Consider the following 23,371-nt stretch of genomic DNA (forward strand, 5'->3'; position numbering starts at 1 on the left):
AAACACAAATTGCTTTGACTTTATGCTGAGAAGACATCCTGGGACAAATCTCGAAAGCATAAGGACAAGCTACTGTAGCGTCGTGAGGATAAACTCATTTAAAGCTAATCAGTTACATTAGCTCTATAGTCTCAGTGTGATACTGTGAGTCTCACTAGTCTTATATATATATATATATATCATTTTCAAAGTTCAGACTACAATAAAGGAGGTGCTACTCCTCCCTTTATTAAATGTTTTGGTAATAACATGACATGTGCTACGTTCAAAGGATATCAACATTATGCTTGTTCACGTTCTTACCCAGGACACAGTAGCCGTTGCATGAGAGAAGTCACTGTGATATATATGTTCAATAATTTAGTATGGCCATCAAACGATGTTATAAAAATTGAATTGGCCCTTGATAGGGAAAAGGTTCTTCACCCCTGCTATAGGCTAAACTCTTCAGTGTAAATTATACAGGATGTAGGCAACCTGTGAACAAGGGAATGATTCACAGCCCAAGACTCCGGGGTGTTGTGCACAGTCACCATGCTCAGCTGGTGGTTGCCAAGAAAGTGTTCCCAATTCCAACTCCTTCTCAAACCACAAAATGTTGTTTTAACATGTTCTGTTCACGTGGGGCTCAAACAAATTGCTCATACAGTGTTAATTACTAGGATTTAGAGGCTGTATATGTTTTGTTGTTCTTTCAAACCAGACTGTTTATAGTACTTAGTAACATCAAATGTTAGTAAGTTGTCTGCAGTCACAAAGGTTAAGGATTCATTAATACAGAGTTTGGTGCAAATGTAATCGAGTGGATAATGAATAGGATTTGCTCCCCTATTAGTCACCTTTTGAATTCCTTTTTCTTTAGTTTAGAGGCCCACCGTCTAACCTGCCCACCATACTGCTCCCCCCCCCCCACCGTCCTCACAGCCCACAGTTCTGCACAAAAGGACACATTAATTACTCATACCACACGCAGAGTGTGCCCTGTAACAAGGTTATAGTTTGCAGTCTAGTCAAAGTGTCCTTGACCAGCACAGGGAACCAGCAGCCTCCTCCGCGAGAGCCTCAAGAGTGAAACCTGCTCGTGTGACTGTGACAGTTGAGTCCTCGCACTTTCCTTCCCAAAATAGACAGTTGGTGAAACATTGAAGGTTGATTGAGTAACAGCTGATCAAATGTCACCAGGTTTTTCATCCCCACTCCTCACAAAGACAACAAGAAAAAAAAAATCATTATCTTCCCAAGTATTTCCTTCGCCTCAGATCCACTCGATTTAAAATGCATGAATTTCCACCGCTTGCGTTGACTTTATACGGCGAGCCGTTCTTCTGAGCAATCGGCAGCGTGTCAATGCAAACAATCTGCGCACTATGAGAGCTCTGAATGGGAAACAATCCAACCTGAATGTGTCTTTGTTTGAGATGAAGGGCATCGCCGTTGCCGTCTGGGACTATTAAGCCCACTTTCTGAAACAGTAGAGCCGTGTGTATAAGGACGGCTCAAAAATAGAAGCGTCCCTCCTCCACTCTTCGAGGGGAAGGAGAGGAAGGCGGGGGTGGGGGGGTGTTATCAATCTCCATGCTGCTCATTGGGCTCAATTATGCCCTGCAGTTTTTGCTCTCTGATGTGCTGACGTTGACACTGTGCATTTCTGTCTTTCTGCATGTCTGTCCGTGTCATCAGCTGCGATTGTCTCCAGCGAGCAGAACCCCGTCATCATCATAGCAGTGGTCGCCGTGGCGGGAACCATCATCCTGGTGTTCATGGTGTTCGGCTTCATCATCGGGAGAAGGTACGCTCTCGCGGGCCCCATTGACTCTCCGCTCCTGTGAGTCTGCGCTTGTCAATAAGCCTTTCTGTCACTCACAGGCCTCCACGTCTGTGGCGTCGTCACGTGCACACACACACATGCACACACGTGCACCCATCATCTCGTGGCATGCTGTGCTAATGGGTTGTGATGCATCTTTTTTTTCTTTCTCCAGCGCAAACCACATTTTAAGGCTGTTTTTGCAGAACCATTATGAGGCAAGAAGTCCTGTGTGACTGAGAGAGCCTACGGGCAGGATGAAGTGTGGCACTGATCACAAAGCACCCTGCCCCTTGTCATTAGCACCATTCCCTCTCATCTGTGTTTGCATCTGCACGAATGGCATTTCATCAGAGCTTGTTTTAATGGTGGATTCTCCAGATGCCCCAGATGCTTCCACCTGGGACACATTTAGTGACAAAGAATTGTCTGTCTTCTTTTCAGAGGCATGACTTTGTCAAAACAGCTTGTACAGATGTTATGCACATCCCTCTGGAATCAGTATTAGCACTATCTGTGTAGAGATGATATAAAAACAGAAGATCAACTGGAGCTTAAAGCAGATAATGCCGACCATTTCTCCCAAAAATACAGTACAAGTCAATAACATATTAATTTAGGCTATGTTGAGCCATATAAAATAAAAACAACTATATACAATACTTTTCAAAGTAAGGTTTATCAAAATCTAATATTTTCCCTAAATGGTGCTCTTGCTTGGCATGCATTCCAAAATTCTCGGTAAATTCCCATTTCAAGAATTTCTTTATTTGATATTCTCAGTTGTCATCGACATTGGAACTCTCACATCTGAAACTAACCCTGACCCCTAAATTGTCATTGAACCCACAATTTTTGTTCAGCAATAATTACGTTCCACACACCATGAGCTCCGCCTCTAGTGGAGTTTTTAACCTTGACTGTCAGAGTTGACGTCTCTCATTAAAGGATCCTTTTGAAACCTGGTGTATTTCCCATAAATGTGACCGTGACTCTGCAGGTTGTTCTAACTTTGCCACCTCTGTCGTTGGGATTTAGGTTTTTAATTTAAAATCATTTCAAATACTTTTCAAATACTACTTACTGTCTCACTCTGAACAAATGTGATCACAGACTGTAGATGCCAAGAAAGGCCATTATGCTAACGGAGCTACATCTGGGGCTGGGGCCGACCTAACCTGATCCACACACAGTCATTTGGTTAATGTGTAGGTCACAAGTTTCACTGCAGTTTTACTGACCTTGAAGGGAACTGAGGAAAACTTCTGTAGAAAAAGCTAAAAGCAACGGTGGATTTCGCCGTGGACTAGTAAGAGCATGAGTCATTTCACGGTGATGGTTCATCGTATTTATATGAAAAGTAGAAAAACAGATGAGGGGATAAACCAAACCGTCCTCAGAGAAAACATGCCTCAAAAAGCTGCTTGTGTTCCTGCGGTTGCTGTTCTCCACTGCCGACTGAGGACGAGAAGTGTTGCTGCAGAGAGTGAGAAATGTTGTTGACTGTAACTCCAGCAGTGAGTCCACAAGAGATGCTTTTGCAGTGCGCACCAACATTGTCGTCGCTACAGCTTTTATTTCTTCTCCTGAAAATCGACTGAAGAAAACACACAGGCCGTATGCACAGACGAATGAAAATTATAACAAATATAACACGTTTAGTGCTGTAACACCAGCAACAAACACTAGCATCTGGTTGTATTCCTGAAAATGCTCATTGTGTTGGATAATTAGCCCCAGTTAAAAAAGATAAATCCCCAAATAAAAAGAAATCGACAGCTCAGAGCGGAGTGAAAGGGTGATTAGCTCGACCAGCAAACCAGATCTTTTATGTGGATCCATATGAGTTTGAGCTTGACGAGCGAACCCAGCAGCTACAGTCTGTGTTTACTTTTGGTCACGAGTGTTTGAAATGAATCAAGTTAATTTGTCCTTGTTTCCCCCGAATTTCTACAACTAAGGTGGCTAATGCAAAGTTGCCTCATGTATGGAAAACACACCATGATTAGCCTTAAAGGGCATCAAGTTTCAGATCATACATTCTGTAGTTATTTTATATGACAAAGAAAAAACATCATGGGAGACAAATATGCTATTTTTGTTTGTCCTACATTGTTTAGTTTTTTTTATACATTACAAGGCACAAGACAAGACATTGACAAAACTATACAAGGAGGACAAAAACTGAAAACAGGTCAGTCAACATAATGTAATGTGTGTGTGTGTGTTGTTTTTATCTGTAAAAATGGAAGAAATAATTCTAGTGATAATAATTATTATAATTAGTATTAATACCATCACCATTTGGTGGGGAGAATATGTTGGGAATTTCCAAAAAATATAGTATGATACTAATAAATTAAAGTGATAATTACTATAACAATCTTTATAATTAAACCAATTTGATAACAATAATAATAATAATTGTATTCCAACAATAATCTCACCCCCAAAAAAAATATTGAAAAAAAAAAGAGAAAAAAAACGTTTAATAATAATAATGAGTGTCTTGTTGCCACCAATATTATTTATAATAAAATTGGGTTAGGGTTAGTTACTACTATCATTAATAACAATCTTACCTTCACGGGACACATGTAGTCAGATTCTTGATAATTGCTCAAATCATTAAAAATAAATTATATTATTGTCAGTTGATGTCATTTCTTAGTAGTCTCACCTATTCTGATAAAATCATCTCAACACACTTTCTGACTGTTTCCAGAGATCAAATGAGAAAAACAATAGCCAGGCATGCTGAGTTAATAAATGTAGTCACAGTGGCTGTAAGCGCAGGCAGTACAAACAGGATGGGGCTGTAAGAGTTAAGAATGCAGCATGAACACATGCTTTCCTTCTCTTTTCTTCATCCACAGTAAGTGCATATCCATCACGTGCGTCTTGCCACCTGCTCGAGGGAACCTTCAACACATTGATATTATAAATTTGTATTAAAAGACATGTTGAACGGTCCTTTGCAGTTGATATGTTGCATGAGGCGATACTCAAGCTACTTTCCCAGGCTGCTGGGTTCGCAGCCTCTCGCTGCTCAGCTGGGCGTCTTAAGAGATTTGTCATGCACAGCGTTAGTTGCCACATTAAAATTCTTGTAATTTAGGGCATTTATTTCTCCCGCACCAATCAGTTGATTTTTGCCACTCTCTTCCTCTCCCCCCCTCCACGCAGGCACTGCGGGTACAGCAAAGCGGATCAGGAGGGAGATGAGGAGCTCTACTTCCAGTGTGAGTGCCTGCATTCATCAGCCCAAACACACACACACACACACACACACACACACACACACGCTATGTGTCTATGTATAAGTATGTGTCCACACACACACACAGGAACGGTGCCTTTAAACCCGTTAGCCCCCACAGGCATGACTGTTTCATCCCAGTTCATTTGATTTGAGTCAAAGCCGGAAACAATCCGGTCGGCATCTGCTGCTGATTGGCTGGATTCAGTCTGTGGAGATGAAGAAGTCAGGAAGCTTCAAAGACATGAATGTGACAACCGTCAGGGAGGCAGTAAAGGGCTGACCCATGAGGGAGGAATGTTCTCTAAAAATGTAAAAGCCATAACTTGGCCGGTTTTTAGCGAGTGACAGAGTTTATGGTGTACACTGCTTCCAGGCAGCTTCTATCAGTAAGAGTTTTTTTTTTTTTAAAACACTCATACACCACCCCTAATGATGCCCCTGGAGAGACAGCTTCCCCGAGTGGTGCCGTAATGATCCACGCTGTAGGCAAACTGCTGATTTGAAAACAAAGGGTCAGGGGTGTCACAGGGGTACAGCTCGAGCAGTGGCGGTGCTGGCGAGCCCAGGTTGGCTTCTGCTAAGTGTCTGACAGATCCACCTCGGCGGCTCACCACGGGCCTCATCTGCCGAGGAAGGAGAGAAAGACAGGGAGAGGAAACGGAGAAAACACAAACAAGATGAGTGTCGGGCTTAATGGAGGGATCTGCCATGCAATGTCAAATGACAAGACGCTGCCGGGGCGACAGAGGCTAGATAGCGCGCGCGTTCAACATATGGACACAATTTGTCTGCCATGTCGCGGCGAGGAAGTCGTGATAAGACGTCTCCTATCAGATCCGCTGACATCTGGAATGGACAAAGCAATTATGGGAGCAAGTGGAGTGAAATCTCTCCTCGCCACAGCGGGAGACATTCGTTCTGTTTGCGCTGTTGGCTCGGCCACCACCACCTCTCTCCTGTGTACAGAGGAGCACTTTCTTTCCAGCTCGCTCGTCAGCTGTGCTGTTTTGTACACTGTTTATACAATGTGCTCTGGCTACACTCTTTTCTCTGTGCTCATTAAATTTTAAAGTTGACAGGTTATATTGTTATCAGTGAAATTTAAAAGGCACAGTGTAATAGGACCCATGGGTTGTATGTTCAGTAAATAGTGCATAATACTGTAATTTGCTGTTAAATTGAGGAACTGTGCAAAACGTTAATCCCCTCAACCGTCTCTGGCCTTTGTCTAACCTTGTTGGTTTTTTCCTTATTTTTTGCAAACTGCTTCCCACTCTCACCTCATGGATATTCATGAACCAGTCCCATATCAGTGTTGTTTTAAATTGCATGGATTTCATTTTTTTTTTTTTAAAAGAAAAGTCCTAAATGCCTCGCCTGAGGCATCAGTCAGGCAAAAGAATTAAAATACAGTCCCTCATTCCCGCACAAAATCTCATTTAGTTTCATTTAGTTACTTCATGAGAGATAATGCAGCTTCTGTACTGAACAGACCTCCGTCCTTTATTACCTTATCTGTCACCAGTGTTCAATTCTAGCGTCATTGTCAGATTATAATTACATATTGTCATCTTTAAATAAACATACACTCTGGAATAAATGCTTTATTTTATGAGGTATTTTGCTGCTGTAATATTGTCTGCAGTCTCAACAAGCACCACCACCAGTCAGATGTAAATGGTGACGCCACAGCAAAATGCTCGAAGGATTTGAACTCACTGCTAGAGAGGGATCGAAACCTATTACCAATTCATTTCATAGCTTCATATTGCATGACCTGAACAAAATCAGTGAATACTTAACTTTGACAACATCTACTGTATTCTGATCTTTGTAAGTATCCAGAAGCTCATTTCAAATGTGGGACAAATTCATAAACATTATTTTATCTGCACACACATCACTTTGGGTTCACAAACTTAAATGTGAGATTCCACAGTATTCGTTGTGCGTAAAGTCAAACCCCAAAATGTCATGTGACCTTGACGATTTGCTTCAGGACAAGTGACATAGCCATAACAAACTGATACAAATCTTATCATGATTTTAGTCACATACTTTAATTCTGAAAAGTTAAATATGTATGTATTAATTCACATTTTAACATTTCAAAGAACCTAAAATGTCACTTCACTTCATTGTGTGCTTCCATTAAAGCATTATTTAATCACTGTTGCTTGTACAGTTTATTTCCTTGAGCTCATTGATATTTTATCAACATGAGATACCGTAGAGGTTCAGGAGAAAATTAAACAGCTCTGCATCCCTGTTGCTGGTGAGGCAGCTTCTTCTTCCACAGTGCAGTGGTAGGGGGAAAGGTAACTCGCAGCCTCATAAAGGCCCCTCGTACAGGTTACTCAAACCTTTGCTTCACCTTTGTGATGAATTTCCCTGCGTGAAAGCCCTTCTGACACCGGCCGCTTACTGCTCAGCAATTCCCTTTGAATCCCTGGTCTTAGCAATCGTTTGCCTGTCAAGTGCCCGATGGTGCACAGTGTGCATATTTAATCGTAACAGTAATCCTCTTACCTTTCTACAGTCAAATTTCCAGGCACCAAAACCTACATCGACCCTGAGACGTACGAGGACCCAACCAGGGCTGTCCATCAATTTGCCAAGGAGCTGGACGCCTCCTGCATTAAAATCGAGCGGGTTATTGGAGCAGGTGAGCCCATCCTGTGTCTTTCAGCCTGTGCTGTTTAGTCACTGCATGCTCTCATATATCACGCTGACAGCCAAATATTTACACCTTGAGTAGGGACACAGCTTCATGCGTTGTATATTGATAGTGCAATTGCGAAGAGGAGAAAAAGTTCATTGCAATTAATGTGTGCCTGGTGGAGGCAGTCGCAGAGATACCCGCTGCTGAAAAATTGCTGCCACATGGGTTTTACGGAGGCGGTCAATGACAGTATCTATGCATCTCTAGCATGTCTTATTATAGGTCTTGGTTACACTCCCCTGAGTATAACAAGATGTCGCACTCCAATTTGTATTCCAGCTCAGCGCAGCTCCTTTGTCTCAAAATACACTAATAAATTTGTCATTGTGAGGGGCTTGATTTTTCTTTTTTCGACCTACCCAAACCGATCGCTCACTCACAAACGGTTTCATCCCCCACAGGAGAGTTTGGGGAGGTGTGCAGCGGCCGGCTCAAGCTGCCGGGAAAGCGGGACATGTCGGTGGCGATCAAGACGTTGAAGGTGGGCTACACGGAGAAGCAGAGGCGGGAGTTCCTTTGCGAGGCCAGCATCATGGGACAGTTTGACCATCCCAATGTTGTTCATTTGGAAGGTGTGGTGACAAGAGGTAAATACGCACAAAGGCAAGAGGAAAACGTAAAGTCTATGCGTATTTAAAATCTCATCATCAGTGCATGTTTGTGTTTGGAAGGTAAAAGCGTCAAAAGTTAGAGTGACATTATATCTGATTAAATTTGCCACACTCCCTGTTTAATATGTTTTCATTCAGACACTGTAATAAAAGGAGCAGATGGTAACTTTTAATTAAAAGCCAATGAAACACGCACCTAAAAATAACTTAGAAGCTGCTTCAGCGCAGACGTTTATTGTAAAGCCTTTTGTAAACAAACAAAATGTAGTTATAATTAAAGTAATCATCTCCTTTTTTTCTCTTGTTCTTTCTCCTTCTTTTTCTCTTTTTCTCCAGGAAAACCAGTCATGATTGTCATCGAGTACATGGAGAACGGCTCATTAGATGCTTTCCTCAGGGTGAGTATCACCTTAGAGGCACAGGAGGCTCATAGCAGCATCTTTAATAAGTTGTCTTTACATCAGAGAGTGTCCCAAAGAGCAGGCGGTCTGCAGTAGGATCTGTGCATCACACAAATATCATAAATCTTGTGCTGGAGCTGCTGCAGTGCTGTGACCTACATTTCCCCCATGGTCAGCGAAGATGGCTGACCCGCCTGTGCTTCTTTGTACCCTGCAGAAACACGATGGTCAGTTCACAGTCATCCAGTTGGTGGGGATGCTGCGGGGCATTGCGGCGGGAATGAGATATCTTGCCGATATGGGATACGTCCATCGAGACCTGGCTGCGCGAAACATCCTCGTCAACAGCAATCTCGTGTGTAAAGTGTCGGACTTCGGCCTGTCCAGGGTGATCGACGATGATCCGGAGGCTGTCTATACAACATCTGTGAGTCAATTAAAGCAATTACTCTCTCTACTAATCAAAACTCCTAAATAAGGCACAGCCTGCGCATGAAGATAGAGCAGAAGTGCCAGGGTTTGCCTAGTAGTCTGCACCGCCTATATTTTAGCACACAGCTCTCATAAAGCTTTGATAAAAAAAAAAAAAACACAGGTTACACTGTGTTTAATATAAAAACAATGTTCTAGTCAAGTTTTTAGTTTGCATCTTAACATTGTACTGGAGCCATAGACCGCAGGAGTAAATACAATAAAATTGAAATATATTACATTTAAGTAAATCCAGTGAGAATAGAGGGAAGACAATTAAAAAAAAATTGAGAAGAAGAAAACAGGATCAATGTAGATCAACATACAATATTGATCTAAACTGTCAATATGTTCATAGACTTTAAAGGGAGGATACAATAATTTGCTTAGTCATGATATGGAAATAGGACTCAATTGTTATCTCTTTTGATCTTTAATTGAGTAAATCTAGAAAACAATGAACAGATCAAAATAACATAGTTGCTGCTTTGCAGATACTGTAATAAGTTACTTCAAGTGGTAAATATCTTGAATAATAGCAGTAATATTAATCAAAAAAGGCAATGCAGTTCATCCAGATGAATATTAAAAAGTAGAATCTGTCGTCTTTAAGTTACTGATGGTGGGCTCTGTGTTTCTTGCTTTGTAATAGTTTAGTATTTGAATATGTTTAATTATTATTTACAATAAGCCAACAAGCCTGCAGTTGTGGACATTTCAAAGCTGTTTATAAATGTACTCTGTTTCTGACCCTGTGTGTAATTTCAACATTCTCTCCAATTGATGTTCTAGGGGAAGATGCAGGATGTTATGAATTTGATCTTTGCTCCAGCCACTGACCTGCGTTTTTATGGACAGGGCGGCAAAATACCTGTGAGGTGGACCGCCCCCGAAGCCATCCAGTATCGCAAATTCACCTCCGCAAGTGATGTGTGGAGTTATGGTATAGTCATGTGGGAGGTGATGTCCTATGGGGAACGGCCTTACTGGGACATGTCCAATCAAGATGTGAGTTACTGCCCCATAGAAATGTTTCATGTTCTACATCTTCAAATAATGAAAAACTGTATTTCCTCTCAGAAAATTACAACACAGCATTTTTTTATTTTTTTTTATATCTAAATAACTTGTCATCTTGTAGATTGTATTTGTTTTATATCATAATAACAAAATGTCATTTTATTTGCCTTTTGGACCATTGGTCAGACAAAAGATGCATTTTGAAGAGGTTGTTTTTGGTCTAGAAAATGTAAATCTCCTCTATGAGAGTTTGTAGACAAACAAATCAATAATTTTATCGTAGAAGTAATTCTAATAGATATAGTATATACATGGACAGATTTAGAGACACTGAAAAACTGTGGGGTCTGAGTTTCTTTAAGAATATCAAATTTCAAAATCATCCATAATGTATTGCTTACAAACGACAAACCAGTATAAGGAGTGGTGGTGCTGTGGAAGATATAAATTACCTCTGATCTACATCTCAACTATCTACTAGTTTCTAAACTAAGTATAATAAAGGGGCCGGCATTATAAGAAAATAACATTATCTGTAATTCTCCCTGATGAAGTTGTCCCAGTAAAACAGAGAAAGTCTCTGACAAAACCCAGTTTGTGGTTTTTCCTTTTAGGCTCTCGTGCACGACTCTCATGAGAACAGCTCAGCAGGGATGTTAACCTTGAGTTTAATTAGTTCAAGAAGTCTTGCTCGATTCTTGCAGTCTAAATCCATTTGAGGGAGAAAGAGTCCTGAAATGGGACAGGCAGTCCTGAGAACGTGGGTTTGATGGTGCTATTAATATGAAGAACAGGAGTGGAATGCACTTGTTATGCAGGATGCTTCAGATTCAAATTTAAGTTCATAATGACTTATGGTAATGGAAACCAGTGAGAGTGGCAATGTTGAACCAAGAACACACAACTCGTGCATATTCTGGAGTTTACCCGGACTTTGCTGATTGTGTTTCCCTTGTGGAATTCAAAATTTGTGAAGTCATAGGTAAGCTCTGATGTTAAAGTGCTACTTCACATATCAGGCTTTCCTATCAGGGTACGACACAACCTGTCAAAATAATTTCACGATTTCCTCTGTGTGAGGAAATAGTCCCTGCTGATGTCATTGTGATGTCATCAGGCTGAACTTAGCCTGAGCACAAAGACGCAAAAGACGAGCTTTAATAGAAAGTATGCTCCAGATTATGTTTTCAGAGCTACACCCAAACAAGCAACAATATAATTCTCTGCAGCATTAAGTTTGACCATTATTTTTATCTGGCCCTTTAGAGTCCCCCAACTTTATGGAAGTACAATACTAAATCATACAGTACCTCTTTAAGTACCTAGGTTATAGTTGTTTTGACACCTTTAAATGAAATATTTAGCACACTCATTCCCTGCAAGGGAATTAGTTTACATCTTCTTTCTAGTACGTCAAACAATGCAATCATTGTACAAGTTTAATATTGGATGAGTTCAAAACCCTAAGATGACTCAGCACTATCACCTTGCCCTTGTATCCTGAAGTAATAAGACAATAAGTCTTGTTGAAATGTTAGAATCACTATTGCTTGTATCTCTAATACAATCAAAGCACAAAACAGTGATGCTGCTGCCGCTTCCCTGCTAACTCCAACTGATGGAGTCCAACCGCGCCAGACCACTTGAAGCTTTTTCCCATCGTCTGACTCTTGACACATTTTGATTGATGGTGGAAGGCGAGTGATTGTGGCCTTTAAGATTCCTACATGGCGCCCCGGTATTCAGCACCCGCAACACCGGGGCTTAACGTGATTAAGATTCTTTGGTGCTCCAGAGCAGTGGCGTGCTGATTGAACAATCAGATGTTAGAAATGCTAAACAAGATGTCGGGGCATTGGAATGGAGTATGTGGTGTTTTGCCACTCCAGTACTTGACAGACATCAATGTCAGAAATGTTTGCGCTTTGTCAAGATGTCAGCAAACATCCTCCGGGGATGCTGGGAAGACATAATTTGCATTTTCCCCAACAGTTTCAGTGTTTTGACACCTTTTCCCTCCATGACTCATTCTTGTATGCAAGGTCCTGATAGGAATAGCTGATGAATATACAGTGTGCACAAACACACACACAGCCCCTCATCCACACAGAAAAAGAAAGGGAAGGGCTCAAATCAAAGTGCCCGCTGCGCCTACTCTTGTCATGGTGTTGACTTTTAATGAACTCTCTGCTAAACTTCCTGCATTAAGTGGATTGACAACAGAAATCGTGGTTCTATTATTCATCAGAGGCTTTTGTTTAGACATATAAACAATGTGGGAAAATTAATCTCGGCTAAGACAATACTTTTAATTAAAAGGTATAAACAACTGTGGCATTGTGACATATACAGTATCTTAGTAAACATCTAAATTATTCTCACCATCTTCATAGCCAATATGTAAGGACATTGTGAATAGTCAGACAAAGCTTTACAACAATAGACACATAACTGACTGTTATTGTGGAGACTCTAGCTCCATTGGAAGGATTCTCTTCCAAGTTAGTGGTCCAGTTAATTAGAATGAACAGGGGGATTGGTTCCAAGCTTGTCTGAATGTGTGACAGTTAATGTGCTCAACGTTTTTGGACTCCATTTTCCACCTGAAAACAATCCATATCTCAGAATTCAAACTGATCAATTAAATGTCCCCACAAATGATAGAAATTACCATGACATGGACATAAAACATAAACTTGGTTATGTGGGCTTTTAAAACAATATCTTTCAGGTAGTTTTGTTTCAAGTGGGCTTCACAAACAGATGTGCAAATCATTAGCTATGGTCCTTGCAGGGAGACACACAGTAGGAAGATCTCGGCAGCGTCATTCAGGAAGAGAAACCAGTTGGACGTCCTTAGTATGTGATTGGTGTGTTGGTGTGATGGGATCAGGCATCAATCATTCAAATATTATTTGTATAGCCCATATTCACAAATCATAGGGGCAGAACAAGGTGCAACTTCCTCTGCCCTCAACCTTTACGTGAGTAAGGTTCATAAGGGTATGATCAGAAATGTATGAGTCCTCAATTACTCCTCTAACTGATCAGTGAAGCTACTTTTACAAAAGTTTATTATAAAACAACTTGCACTTAATCATCCACTCCAGTTCGGCCCTATGCTCCTTTGGGTAAAAACATTCAAGGTTCTTTACTAAAGGGTTTGGAGATAGCATGATACTAAAGGCTGATTCTTAATGGTTTAGGGGTTGGGTGATTGTTAAAGGTTATGGCTGGGGATTAATACCTTAAAAGTTTGGGGTTTAGGGTGATACTTAATGCTGACACCAACAGTCCATCTGTTTTGCATTATCCAGGTCATTAAAGCGATAGAGGAGGGCTACCGTCTTCCAGCCCCAATGGACTGTCCGGCAGGGCTGCATCAGCTAATGCTGGACTGCTGGCAGAAAGACAGAGCCGAGCGGCCCAAATTTGATCAGATAGTTGGCATCCTCGATAAGATGATCCGCAACCCCAACACCTTGAAAACCCCAGTGGGAACGTGTACAAGGTAAGGAAACAAAGCCTAGTATGATTTGTAAAAATGTGTTGTCATTCAAAAAAAGGAACTTCTACTTTTATTTTTAAGTGCATTAGCGGATGATCCAAAGTGTCCACTTTATGATTTAGCGTCTGTAGTTCACAGATGAAAGATAAATCCCCAGGGATCGATACCCCAAAGCAGCTTCCATGGCTTTATGGTCAGTAGCAGGGCTTTTAAATCAATCTCTATAATGAGTTCCTGGTACTTTAAAGTGCAGCGGGGACTCCAGACCTCGCTCTGACGTCTGTCAAATGAATTCCATTTGCAGTCAGAACATATTTTCCAGAGGTGAGATTGAGACTCTGGAGGTTAGAGCTGGTTAAAAAGGCACTTAACGATATAGAGACTGTATGAGGGGGAATGTATAAAGATATTGGCCAAAATATTTATCAAGCAGAAAGGTGACAAGCTTCATCTGTTTGTGAATTCTGTATTGATGGAAGCCTCCATTCAGCTGCCTCTCCCTTTCTTGCAATTGACCGCACTGTCGGACGCCTTTGGTCGTTGTTTTGTCTGGTTGACTGTTGTTCAGCAGAACGCTTCCCTCTCACACTCGACACAAACATCTTTCTCTGCTCATCCCACAGACCAATTAGTCCACTGTTAGATCAGAGCACACCAGACTTCACCGCTTTCCGCTCCGTGGGAGAGTGGCTGGAAGCCATCAAGATGGAACGATACCGAGACAACTTCACAGCGGCTGGCTACAGTTCCCTGGAATCTGTGGCCAGGATGTCAATCGAGTGAGTAGATCCAAAGTCCTCAAGAGGTTAAGCATCAGTGGAGAACATTAATGCCAGTGATCTCACTTACACGCTCCTTCTAAACTTCGGTAAACAGAATCTACTTTCTTCTGTTTTACATTCAATTATAGCTTCACGGCTGACTTGAAGTCTGTGTAACTCTGTACATTTTCAGATATTGGTTACGACCTTTATTTACCCAAAGTGCAGAGAGAACAGGGCTTTATCTAAGTCATGCCTTCATTATTTAATTTCCATGTTTTATTACTTTACTTAATCATAATTTAGTCGTAAGTCTCTCTGTGTATTGATCCTCCTGCGCCTCCTGCTTTAATTTGCAATTAATGCAAACTAAACCCTTTCTCCATGTTTACTTGTTGTGTTGATGAATTCAGTGTTGTTAATGTTTACACAGAATAAATGCCATCACCTTAAAAACAGGGCCAAGCTCTACTCGACGCTTTATATCTGTGTCATTGCTGTGTAGATAAATGTCACTGAATCACTTCACACATGTTTCACATTTAAAGTCGTTCAAAAGGTTCAAAGGGCATCGTTGTTCATTTCCTTGTTTGACTTTTAGAGTAAAGATTTACACAAAGTTAAAATACAGTGAAGAAATTATCAGGATTAATTGCAATTGACCATGCCAGAAGAAATCTATGGCCTACCAATGTACAGATGTTCATGACTTGATTATTGTGGCAATAATAAGAAAATGGATCACACTTTCCTGCTGCACTATGTCTGAAATTGGTGTTAAAATGCATTATTGAAATTCACAGCCAAACCTGTGTGATTGTCTGCCTTTGTCTGGTCCCCTTACTCACTATAATGAAAATCCTGAAGCTGTAAATCTCACTTGTTTCGTGCCGTGCTGTGGTCCAGTGCGTTGATTGATGTGTTGTCCTCTCTTCCAGGGACGTGATGAGCTTGGGGATCACGCTGGTGGGCCATCAGAAAAAGATCATGAGCAGCATACAGACAATGAGGGCCCAGATGCTCCATCTCCACGGCACCGGTGTCCAGGTGTGACTGGGACCGGGCCACCTCGGGCAGGGGCGATCACGGCAAACAGAGCGTACCTGGAGCAGCGCCTGGGACGTTTTACCAGGATCTTCAAAGTAAACAGACATCTGTTATGTCTGACTCTTCCGGCTGTGTCCGGAGTGAAATCATTCCTTTGTTCCTCAGTGAAGGATTGTGGTCCGCATCTTCAGAGGGCACTAAAGAGAGGAAAAGGGCAACAAAAAACAAAACAGTAACAAAAAAAGAAACTACCTGGACTTCTTTGTTCTTTTCTTGTTTGTTTTTGAGGCGCTTACAGACTCAACCACATATCAAATGGCACATCGGAAAGGAGTTTGACGCAGATGTTCCTTGAACTTAATGAGTGATTTGAGTGCACACAGCGGCCATGGATTTCCTTTCACGAGAACAAAAACATCTTGCAATGGTTTCACTTTCTTTGTTTTTCTATCTGTTCATTTTCTTTGTATCTGCCACAGTGACATGTTGTGGCGCATGCAGCAATGCTTTTTGCTCTTCTATCTAGACTTGACAACAGGGTAAACTCCTCTTTTATCCAAAACGGAGGGAAATCTCTCGGCACAGATCCCAACGTCCCCGTCTGTGCTGAGACACGCCGGGCTGTTTGAACTATTTGCAGTGGTTGGTGTTTTCATGCTATCCTCACGTGCTTGTGTGCGGCCGACTGGAGTTTTTGACGTGGTGTCAACCTTTCACATTTTTGTATTTAGTAATTTTCCCAAGAGTGCAACACTCGAGGAGACGGAAGATGTGAACTCTTCTTTGAATCACAAGACTCTTTTTCTTTATCCGAGTAGCAATATCCTTTGTCTTAGTGTTCACTACAGGAAACACACAAACCATTACTTGGTTGTTGAGTAGAATGTTTTAGCACTGTTGAAAGATTGTATTGAAATTGAAGCCAACGCATATTGTTTTGCCATGATTTTGCCTAAAATGTTGCACACAGGAATTTGTAAGGGTGGATCCAAGAAAAGTGTAGACGTAATACTGCCTTAAAATACGTTACATTCATTTTGCCACTATTTTAGGCACTTCAATGGCAACGCTTTTTGCGATTCATTATTATTTTAATTTTTTTTTCTTTCTATCTTGAACTTGAACAGACATGGTTTAACGCCACAAGCGGCACAGTCAGCGAAGAAGAGATGAATTTAACAGAGCAATAATTACCAGGTAGAAATGGTCCTCACCTGAAATTCTGATTTTTTTTTAAGGTGCTAGGTATAAACACATGCGAGTGCTGTGCTGAGACAAACCCTTTGGAAAGATTCAGTCACCGCTGGAAAGGAAAGGGATGTACCTCTTTAACCTAAGAACGGTTTTGGAACGTGGTCAGACACATACAAAAAAAAGAAAGAAACTGCTGTGCCAAGTCATCAAATGAAATAATCATGTCGTACTTTGCCACTATGATAAGCTGGAGGTTTGATGAGAACCGAACATGGCAGGGAAATGTTTAACTGAGTGGCTGCAGAGATGAAAGAGGCAACTTTCGAAACACAAGAAAGGTGCCAATTAGCCTTGCTGATATTATCTTACACCAACGCACTGCCCAGATATCAAAGCGCCCCTTCAGGGTTTGGGTGTTAAAGTGCGGGAGCGTGTGTCAAGCACTGATCATGTCGCTTAAGTCCACGGCCCAATGCAGCCACCTTTGTTTATTCATGCATCTCCACCGCTCATCCCTCACAGGCATAAATGGAACATGCATTAAAGTGTCTCTTGGGATTGCTCCTCTTTTCTCCCATACGCATACGGTGTGTACTGAGAATAGAGACGAGGGGGTTTTGCAGAAGACGTCGTCCTAAAAGCCAATCAACCCATTCGATGCCATCTGTCTCCACTTCACATGCAAAAAAGGCGTGTTTCCATGTTGAGTGTGCTTTTTGTGCAGTTTCAATAAGAAAAAACACTTCACAGTAAACAGAAAAAAAAAAACATTTGCAATTTCTTGTATTGCTCCTGCAGCCCGAGATATACATCTAGATATTCACAGCTAATTTTATTAAAGTTCTTTATTGAATTTATATTTAAATTCCACGAAATTCTAATCAAATTTTAACACCTTTCTAGTGGGTAAAGCTGAACTAATACGAAAAAATTTGCAAATATTGTCGTGACAATAAATGTTAGTTTAAAGTGTACTGCACAAATAGGTTATCAAATCACATGAACATTTCTTGATCTCTCAGCTTTTGACCTGTAAAATTAAAAAAATGTGTGAACTTCATCTAAATTCTCATTTAAAATATGGCTGAATTGCAGAAGCAGATTAGGTGCCTGCAGTGAACCACCACAGTAATTCACAGTGTTGTACAGGTTATTATCTCTCTTTGACTTCAGTGCAGTATTGCCCTGACTACATATAGAACTCTGTTATTGTTTAGTGTCCATGTGTGTAAACTTTGCTGTCCAGTGATGTGGCCTCTTGTCCTGTGACGATCACAGGTTGGAATCCAGCCCTGCAGCTTCAGTGTGACCCGGTCAATCACTGTGCCTGCACCATTTAATTAGGAACCATATTCAAAATGAAACCAGTTATTAGAGCCCACCAAAAAACATTCAACTGTTCTATTGAACAGGTGTTTTAGCATGACCGGTTCACTACAAAGGACCTGAACACGCTCGAACGCACATTCGGAAGCTTCAAACTGTATTGGCCTGTCATGGACGCACCTTCAGATCCATTGTCCCTGTGGGACTCGCGCTGAGCTGCTCCAAGCCCCCGTGTCACACACACAAACACACACATCCTCACTTTATCCATACAGCAAAGCTCAGCAATTGGGTCTTAGCCAGACCTTTGAATTGAATACCGGCATAAAGTCATTCAGTCAGCACAAAACTCCCCAGTTCACAGGCAGCACTCTGTCTCACCACCCCCCATCCCGGCTCTGATTTTCAAACCGGGCCCCTGGAGGCTTCTCACACCCTAAGGTATAATGCCTCTGATCCCCTCTTTCCTCCCCCTGTGCTGGGAGAAACAGCAGTTTCGGCCAAATTGAGATTAAATTGATTCATCGTCCAGGTCACCTGTCACCTTCACCAGCGAAGTCACTTTACTGTCTGTTTTAGCCTGTTTCATCCCCCATTCTCTTGAGCTTACTCAGCTTTGGACAAAGACAGGTTTTGCTGTGGCTGTATTTTAGCAAAACGCACACACACACATAATCACATAAAAGATAAAACACAGGAACCTGCAGGATGTAGGCCGTTGGTCAGAATCAGGAATCGCTGATAGAGTATGAAGTTATTTTTCAAATCTCGTGGTACAGCAGTTGGACTGAGTTTCACCGCCTTGGCGAAGTGGTGGATAGTTCCAAAGAGTGCAGCACTGTTGATTGTGTCAAACAGAGTCGAGATGTGAGGGAATCTTTGTATATGTTCTAATTGTAAAACTTGTACATTTTATTTATATTGTTTTTTACACATATTACTCAGTAGAGAGCTCTGAATACATTGAAAATGCACTATATTTTTATATCTTGCTGATGAATTATTGTCACCCACAAGATTTCAGTTGTACATAATTTCTCATTTAGGACCAAAGACAGTTGATAGGATCTCCATCTTTACTTTGACTTTGTCTATTTTTTTGCCTTTTAGTTTGTTGTACAGTAATACAAATTGTCAATGTATTATTTATTTTTCTGTGATGAAAGTATTGAGAATATTCACTGGTCAAAAGTATTTTCCCCCGACGGAAGAAGATCATTTAATTAGACAATTTCTTGTTACATAGACAATTCTTTTTGCTTTGTAACCTTTGTAATAGACTGTACATATATTTTTGGAAATATAATACAATCTCTATAGAAGTTGTGTGTGTCCTTTGCTGTGCTTCTTACAATCTGGCTGGTGCTAAATCTCATTACCTACTCTTAGGCTACATCACCATTGATGTAGATACATCAATCAATCAATCAATCAATCAAATTTTATTTGTATAGCCCGTATTCACAAATTACAATTCATCTCATAGGGCTTTAACAGGGTGTGACATCCTCTGTCCTTAACCCTCAGCAAGAGTAAGGAAAAACTACTAAAAACCCTTTTAACAGGGTAAAAATACGTAGAAACCTCAGAGAGAGCCACATGTGAGGGATCCCTGTCCCAGGACGGACAGAAGTCCAATAGATGCCACGTGCAGGAAAACATCATCACGATTAAAGTCTTCAAGATTAAAGATTAAAGTCTCTAGCAGCATTTGATGAGGGTAGACATCCCGAAGGACAACCCCAACATGACATGCCAAGCAGTCCCGCTGCGATCACAGTCCATGGTCAGCAACCATCTAGACCACGATCCACCATCCAGACCAGACGCCACTCCAATCCTCAGTCACCGTCCACCGCTGCCCACCAGGACCCATCACGAGCCACCACCGCGGTCCTGGTCCACCGCCCGTGCCCAATGCCAACGCGACACAGGGTCCGCCACCAGCACCACGATCAGCCCACATAACTCAGAATCCGCCACACTGGATCCAACACTGCGACCCCCGGTGCGCGATCCACAAACCGCAATCCATGGTGCGGCCACAGAGGCCCTGGATCTGCGGGTGATAAAGCAAAGGGATTCCGGGGAAGGGGGATAGGGATGGAGAAGAGGAAGGAGAAGCTGGAAAGAGAAGCTCCGTGTGTCATGTGTCATAAAATAGAAAAAGTTACGTTCTTCCGCACTAATTAGCTCTAACTATAAGCTTTATCAAAAAGGAAGGTTTTGAGCCTACTCTTAAATGAAAAGATGGTACCTGCCTCCCGAACTGAAAGTGGTAGATGATTCCACAGCCGAGGGGCTTGATGGCTGAAAGCTCTGGCTCCTACTCTACTTTTAGAAACTTTAGGGACGACAAGTAGGCTTGAATTCTGGGAGCGGAGTGCTCTAGTGGGTTTATAAGGTACTAACAGCTCTTTAAGGTAAAAAGGCGCTATATTATTAAGGGCCTTGAAGGTGAGGAGGAGAATTTTAAATTCTATTCTAGATTTAACTGGAAGCCAGTGTAGCGACGCTAATACTGGAGAAATGTGCTCTCTTCTCTTTGTTCTCGTCAGGACACGTGCTGCGGCATTTTGGACAAGCTGTAGAGTTTTTAACGACTTATTGCTGAAGCCTGATAATAATGAATTACAATAGTCCAGTCTCGATGTAATAAAGGCGTGGACTAGTTTTTCTGCATCTTTTTGCGAAAGGACATGTCTAATTTTTGAAATATTACGCAAGTGGAAAAAAGCGGTCCTAGAAATTTGTTTTAAGTGACTATTAAAGGATAAATCAGGATCGAAGATCACTCCCAAGTTCCTGACTGTTTTGTTGGAAGCAAGGGCAATGTCGTCTAGCGCAGCTATATCTTTAGATAATGTATCTCTAAGGTGTTTGGGGCCAAGTATTATAACCTCTGTTTTGTCTGAGTTTAATAAGAAAAAATTGCTGGTCATCCAGGTTTTTATGTCCTTGAGACATGCTCGAAGTTTAGTTAATTGATTACTTTGTTCAGGTTTTATTGACAAATATAACTGGGTGTCATCCGCATAGCAGTGGAATTTTACCGAGTATGTCCTGATAATGTTTCCTAGTGGAAGCATATATAATGAGAATAAAATTGGGCCGAGCACAGAGCCCTGTGGAACACCATGGTTAACTTTGGTGCGCACAGATGACTCATCATTAATTTGCACGAATTGGGAGCGATCAGAAAAATACGATTTAAACCAGTTAAGGGCGGTTCCATTAATGTTATTTAACTGTTTGAGTCTTTGTAATAAAATTTGATGGTCAATTGTGTCGAATGCTGCACTGAGATCTAACAGAACGAGGACCGACACAAGTCCCTGATCTGAGGCTATTAAAAGGTCATTAGTGACTTTTGCCAAGGCTGTCTCTGTACTGTGATTGGCTCTAAACCCCGATTGAAAGTCTTCATATATATTATTTTCCTGGAGAAACTCACACAGCTGATTGGCTACACATTTTTCTAAGATTTTAGACATGAAGGGGAGATTAGATATTGGCCTGTCTGGGTCTAGAGTGGGTTTTTTGAGTAGGGGTGTAATTTTGTAGGAATGGGATCTAAGATACAGGTTGTTGGTTTAGAACCTGAGATTATTTTGATAAACTGATCACGGGTGATCAGAGAGAAGCTGTCTAAGTAATGGGCAGGATTCTCAGCCGTTTCTGAGATCTCTGTTGTTGGGAGGGAATTAGTGCCAATTGAGGGCAGGAGATGGTTGATTTTATTTCTAATAGTTTGAATTTTATCGTTAAAAAAGGTCATAAAGATATTGCTATTTAGGGATCGAGGAATACTGGGTTCGGTGGAGGTGTGACTCTCTGTCAGCCTGGCTACAGTGCTGAAGAGAAACCTGGGGTTGTTTCTATTCTCTTCTATTAGTTTTGAATAGTAGGCGGCTCTTGCTTTGTGGAGAGCCTTTTTATATTCTTTAACACTATTCTTCCAGTCTATTAAATTTTCAACATGGTTGCTGGAGCGCCACTTCCTTTCTAGTTTTCTTGATAACTGTTTTAACTCATTTGTCTGGGAATTATACCACGGAGCTAATTTACTATGTTTGACATTTTTCTTTTTTAGAGGCGCTATTGAGTCTAATGTTAATCGTAACGAGTCTGCAGAGCTATCAACGAGGTGGTCGATCTCAATGGAGCTCAGGTTTTTAAAGAATTTGTTGTTTATATCTACTCTACTAATACGGGTTTAAATGTAATTGGAATTATTTCCTTAAATTTAGCTACAGCACTATCAGGTAGACATCTAGAAAATTAATTTTTTTATTAGTGGCTTATATTCAGTTATTTGAAAAATCAAAGGTTATTAAATTATGGTCTGATAGAACTGGATTGCGCGGAAGACCTGTTAAATTTTCAATTCCGACCCCGTACGATAATACCAAGTCAAGTGTGTGGTTACCACAATGAGTAGGTTTGTGCACACACTGACTGAAACCAATAGAGTCTAGTATTGAAATAAATGCTACGCTAAGGCAATCTTTATTATTATCAACATGAATATTAAAGTCACCAACAATTATAATTTTATCGGTCTTTAGGACTAAGTTTCATCATGGATTCAATCAAAAGAAAGCCTGGAGTGCTTTTAATTTGAAAGGGGTTAAGGAAGTGATGCAAATATGTAAGTTTAAGTCCGGTGTGGCCCGGACGTGATGCAAGATGGTTTTCCAGAAGAGGTCTAATGTGAGAGAAGCCTTACTAATCAGTGAAGGCCATATTGTGCCCAAAAATACCCAATCAGGAAGCAGCTACGAGTGTCAACAGCATAACATCTCCATTTCTGCCCAACAATATTGTTTTTTTTTTCAAATGGAAACTTAGTAGTCCATAGTCCATACAGGTATAAGCATTTAGTTAGAGGGGGGCACCATCTTTTGACATTTTGATACTGTAAATATGATAAGTCTAATACCAGAGGCTGTGATTTATGATTCAGTTAATGTATTTGATTAATTTACCAAGTGCTGTGTATTAACAAAGGATTAATGCAATTACTGATGATCGATCCAAGATTTAAATTGGATGAAGTGTGTTTAACTATTAGCTGATACAATGGACAACGGTGGGAGATGATATCAGTGTATGTGTTTATGCTTATACTACTAAGAGATGCTAAGACCTCTGCGAACAAAATGTAATAATATTAACTTTACTTTGGCATCAACTCACGAGTCATGAGTAGAAAGGAAGATGGATTTTCCGACGATAGGA

The 23,371-nt window shown here is 41.1% G+C and overlaps 2 protein-coding genes across 4 annotated transcripts in view; one reads left to right on the plus strand and one right to left on the minus strand.

Annotated features, from left to right (window-relative positions):
* Positions 1 to 19,452, plus strand: part of epha7 (eph receptor A7) — an 84,839-nt gene extending 65,387 nt beyond the window's left edge. Inside the window, exons 8-17 of one of the 3 annotated variants that reach the window (XM_053445532.1) lie at positions 1,681 to 1,789; positions 4,994 to 5,049; positions 7,609 to 7,734; positions 8,193 to 8,378; positions 8,739 to 8,800; positions 9,021 to 9,230; positions 10,067 to 10,282; positions 13,612 to 13,805; positions 14,426 to 14,581; positions 15,502 to 19,452. In XM_053445532.1, the coding sequence (XP_053301507.1) occupies positions 1,681 to 1,789; positions 4,994 to 5,049; positions 7,609 to 7,734; positions 8,193 to 8,378; positions 8,739 to 8,800; positions 9,021 to 9,230; positions 10,067 to 10,282; positions 13,612 to 13,805; positions 14,426 to 14,581; positions 15,502 to 15,616 (1,430 nt within the window). In that variant the 3' untranslated portion in view covers positions 15,617 to 19,452. The remainder of the gene's footprint in view (positions 1 to 1,680; positions 1,790 to 4,993; positions 5,050 to 7,608; positions 7,735 to 8,192; positions 8,379 to 8,738; positions 8,801 to 9,020; positions 9,231 to 10,066; positions 10,283 to 13,611; positions 13,806 to 14,425; positions 14,582 to 15,501) is intronic. The other 2 variants (XM_053445533.1, XM_053445534.1) reach the window with 2 other exon arrangements.
* Positions 19,453 to 20,325: 873 nt separating this feature from the next.
* Positions 20,326 to 21,222, minus strand: LOC128460693 (uncharacterized; the record flags this gene model as incomplete). Its single annotated transcript, XM_053445956.1, has 1 exon — positions 20,326 to 21,222. A coding segment is annotated over one exon (897 nt), but the record flags the coding sequence as incomplete, so codon positions are not given.
* Between the last annotated feature and the right edge of the window lie 2,149 nt (positions 21,223 to 23,371).

This window comes from Pleuronectes platessa, chromosome 17 (assembly GCF_947347685.1).
Source record: "Pleuronectes platessa chromosome 17, fPlePla1.1, whole genome shotgun sequence".
NCBI classification, from domain to species: Eukaryota; Metazoa; Chordata; class Actinopteri; order Pleuronectiformes; family Pleuronectidae; genus Pleuronectes; species Pleuronectes platessa.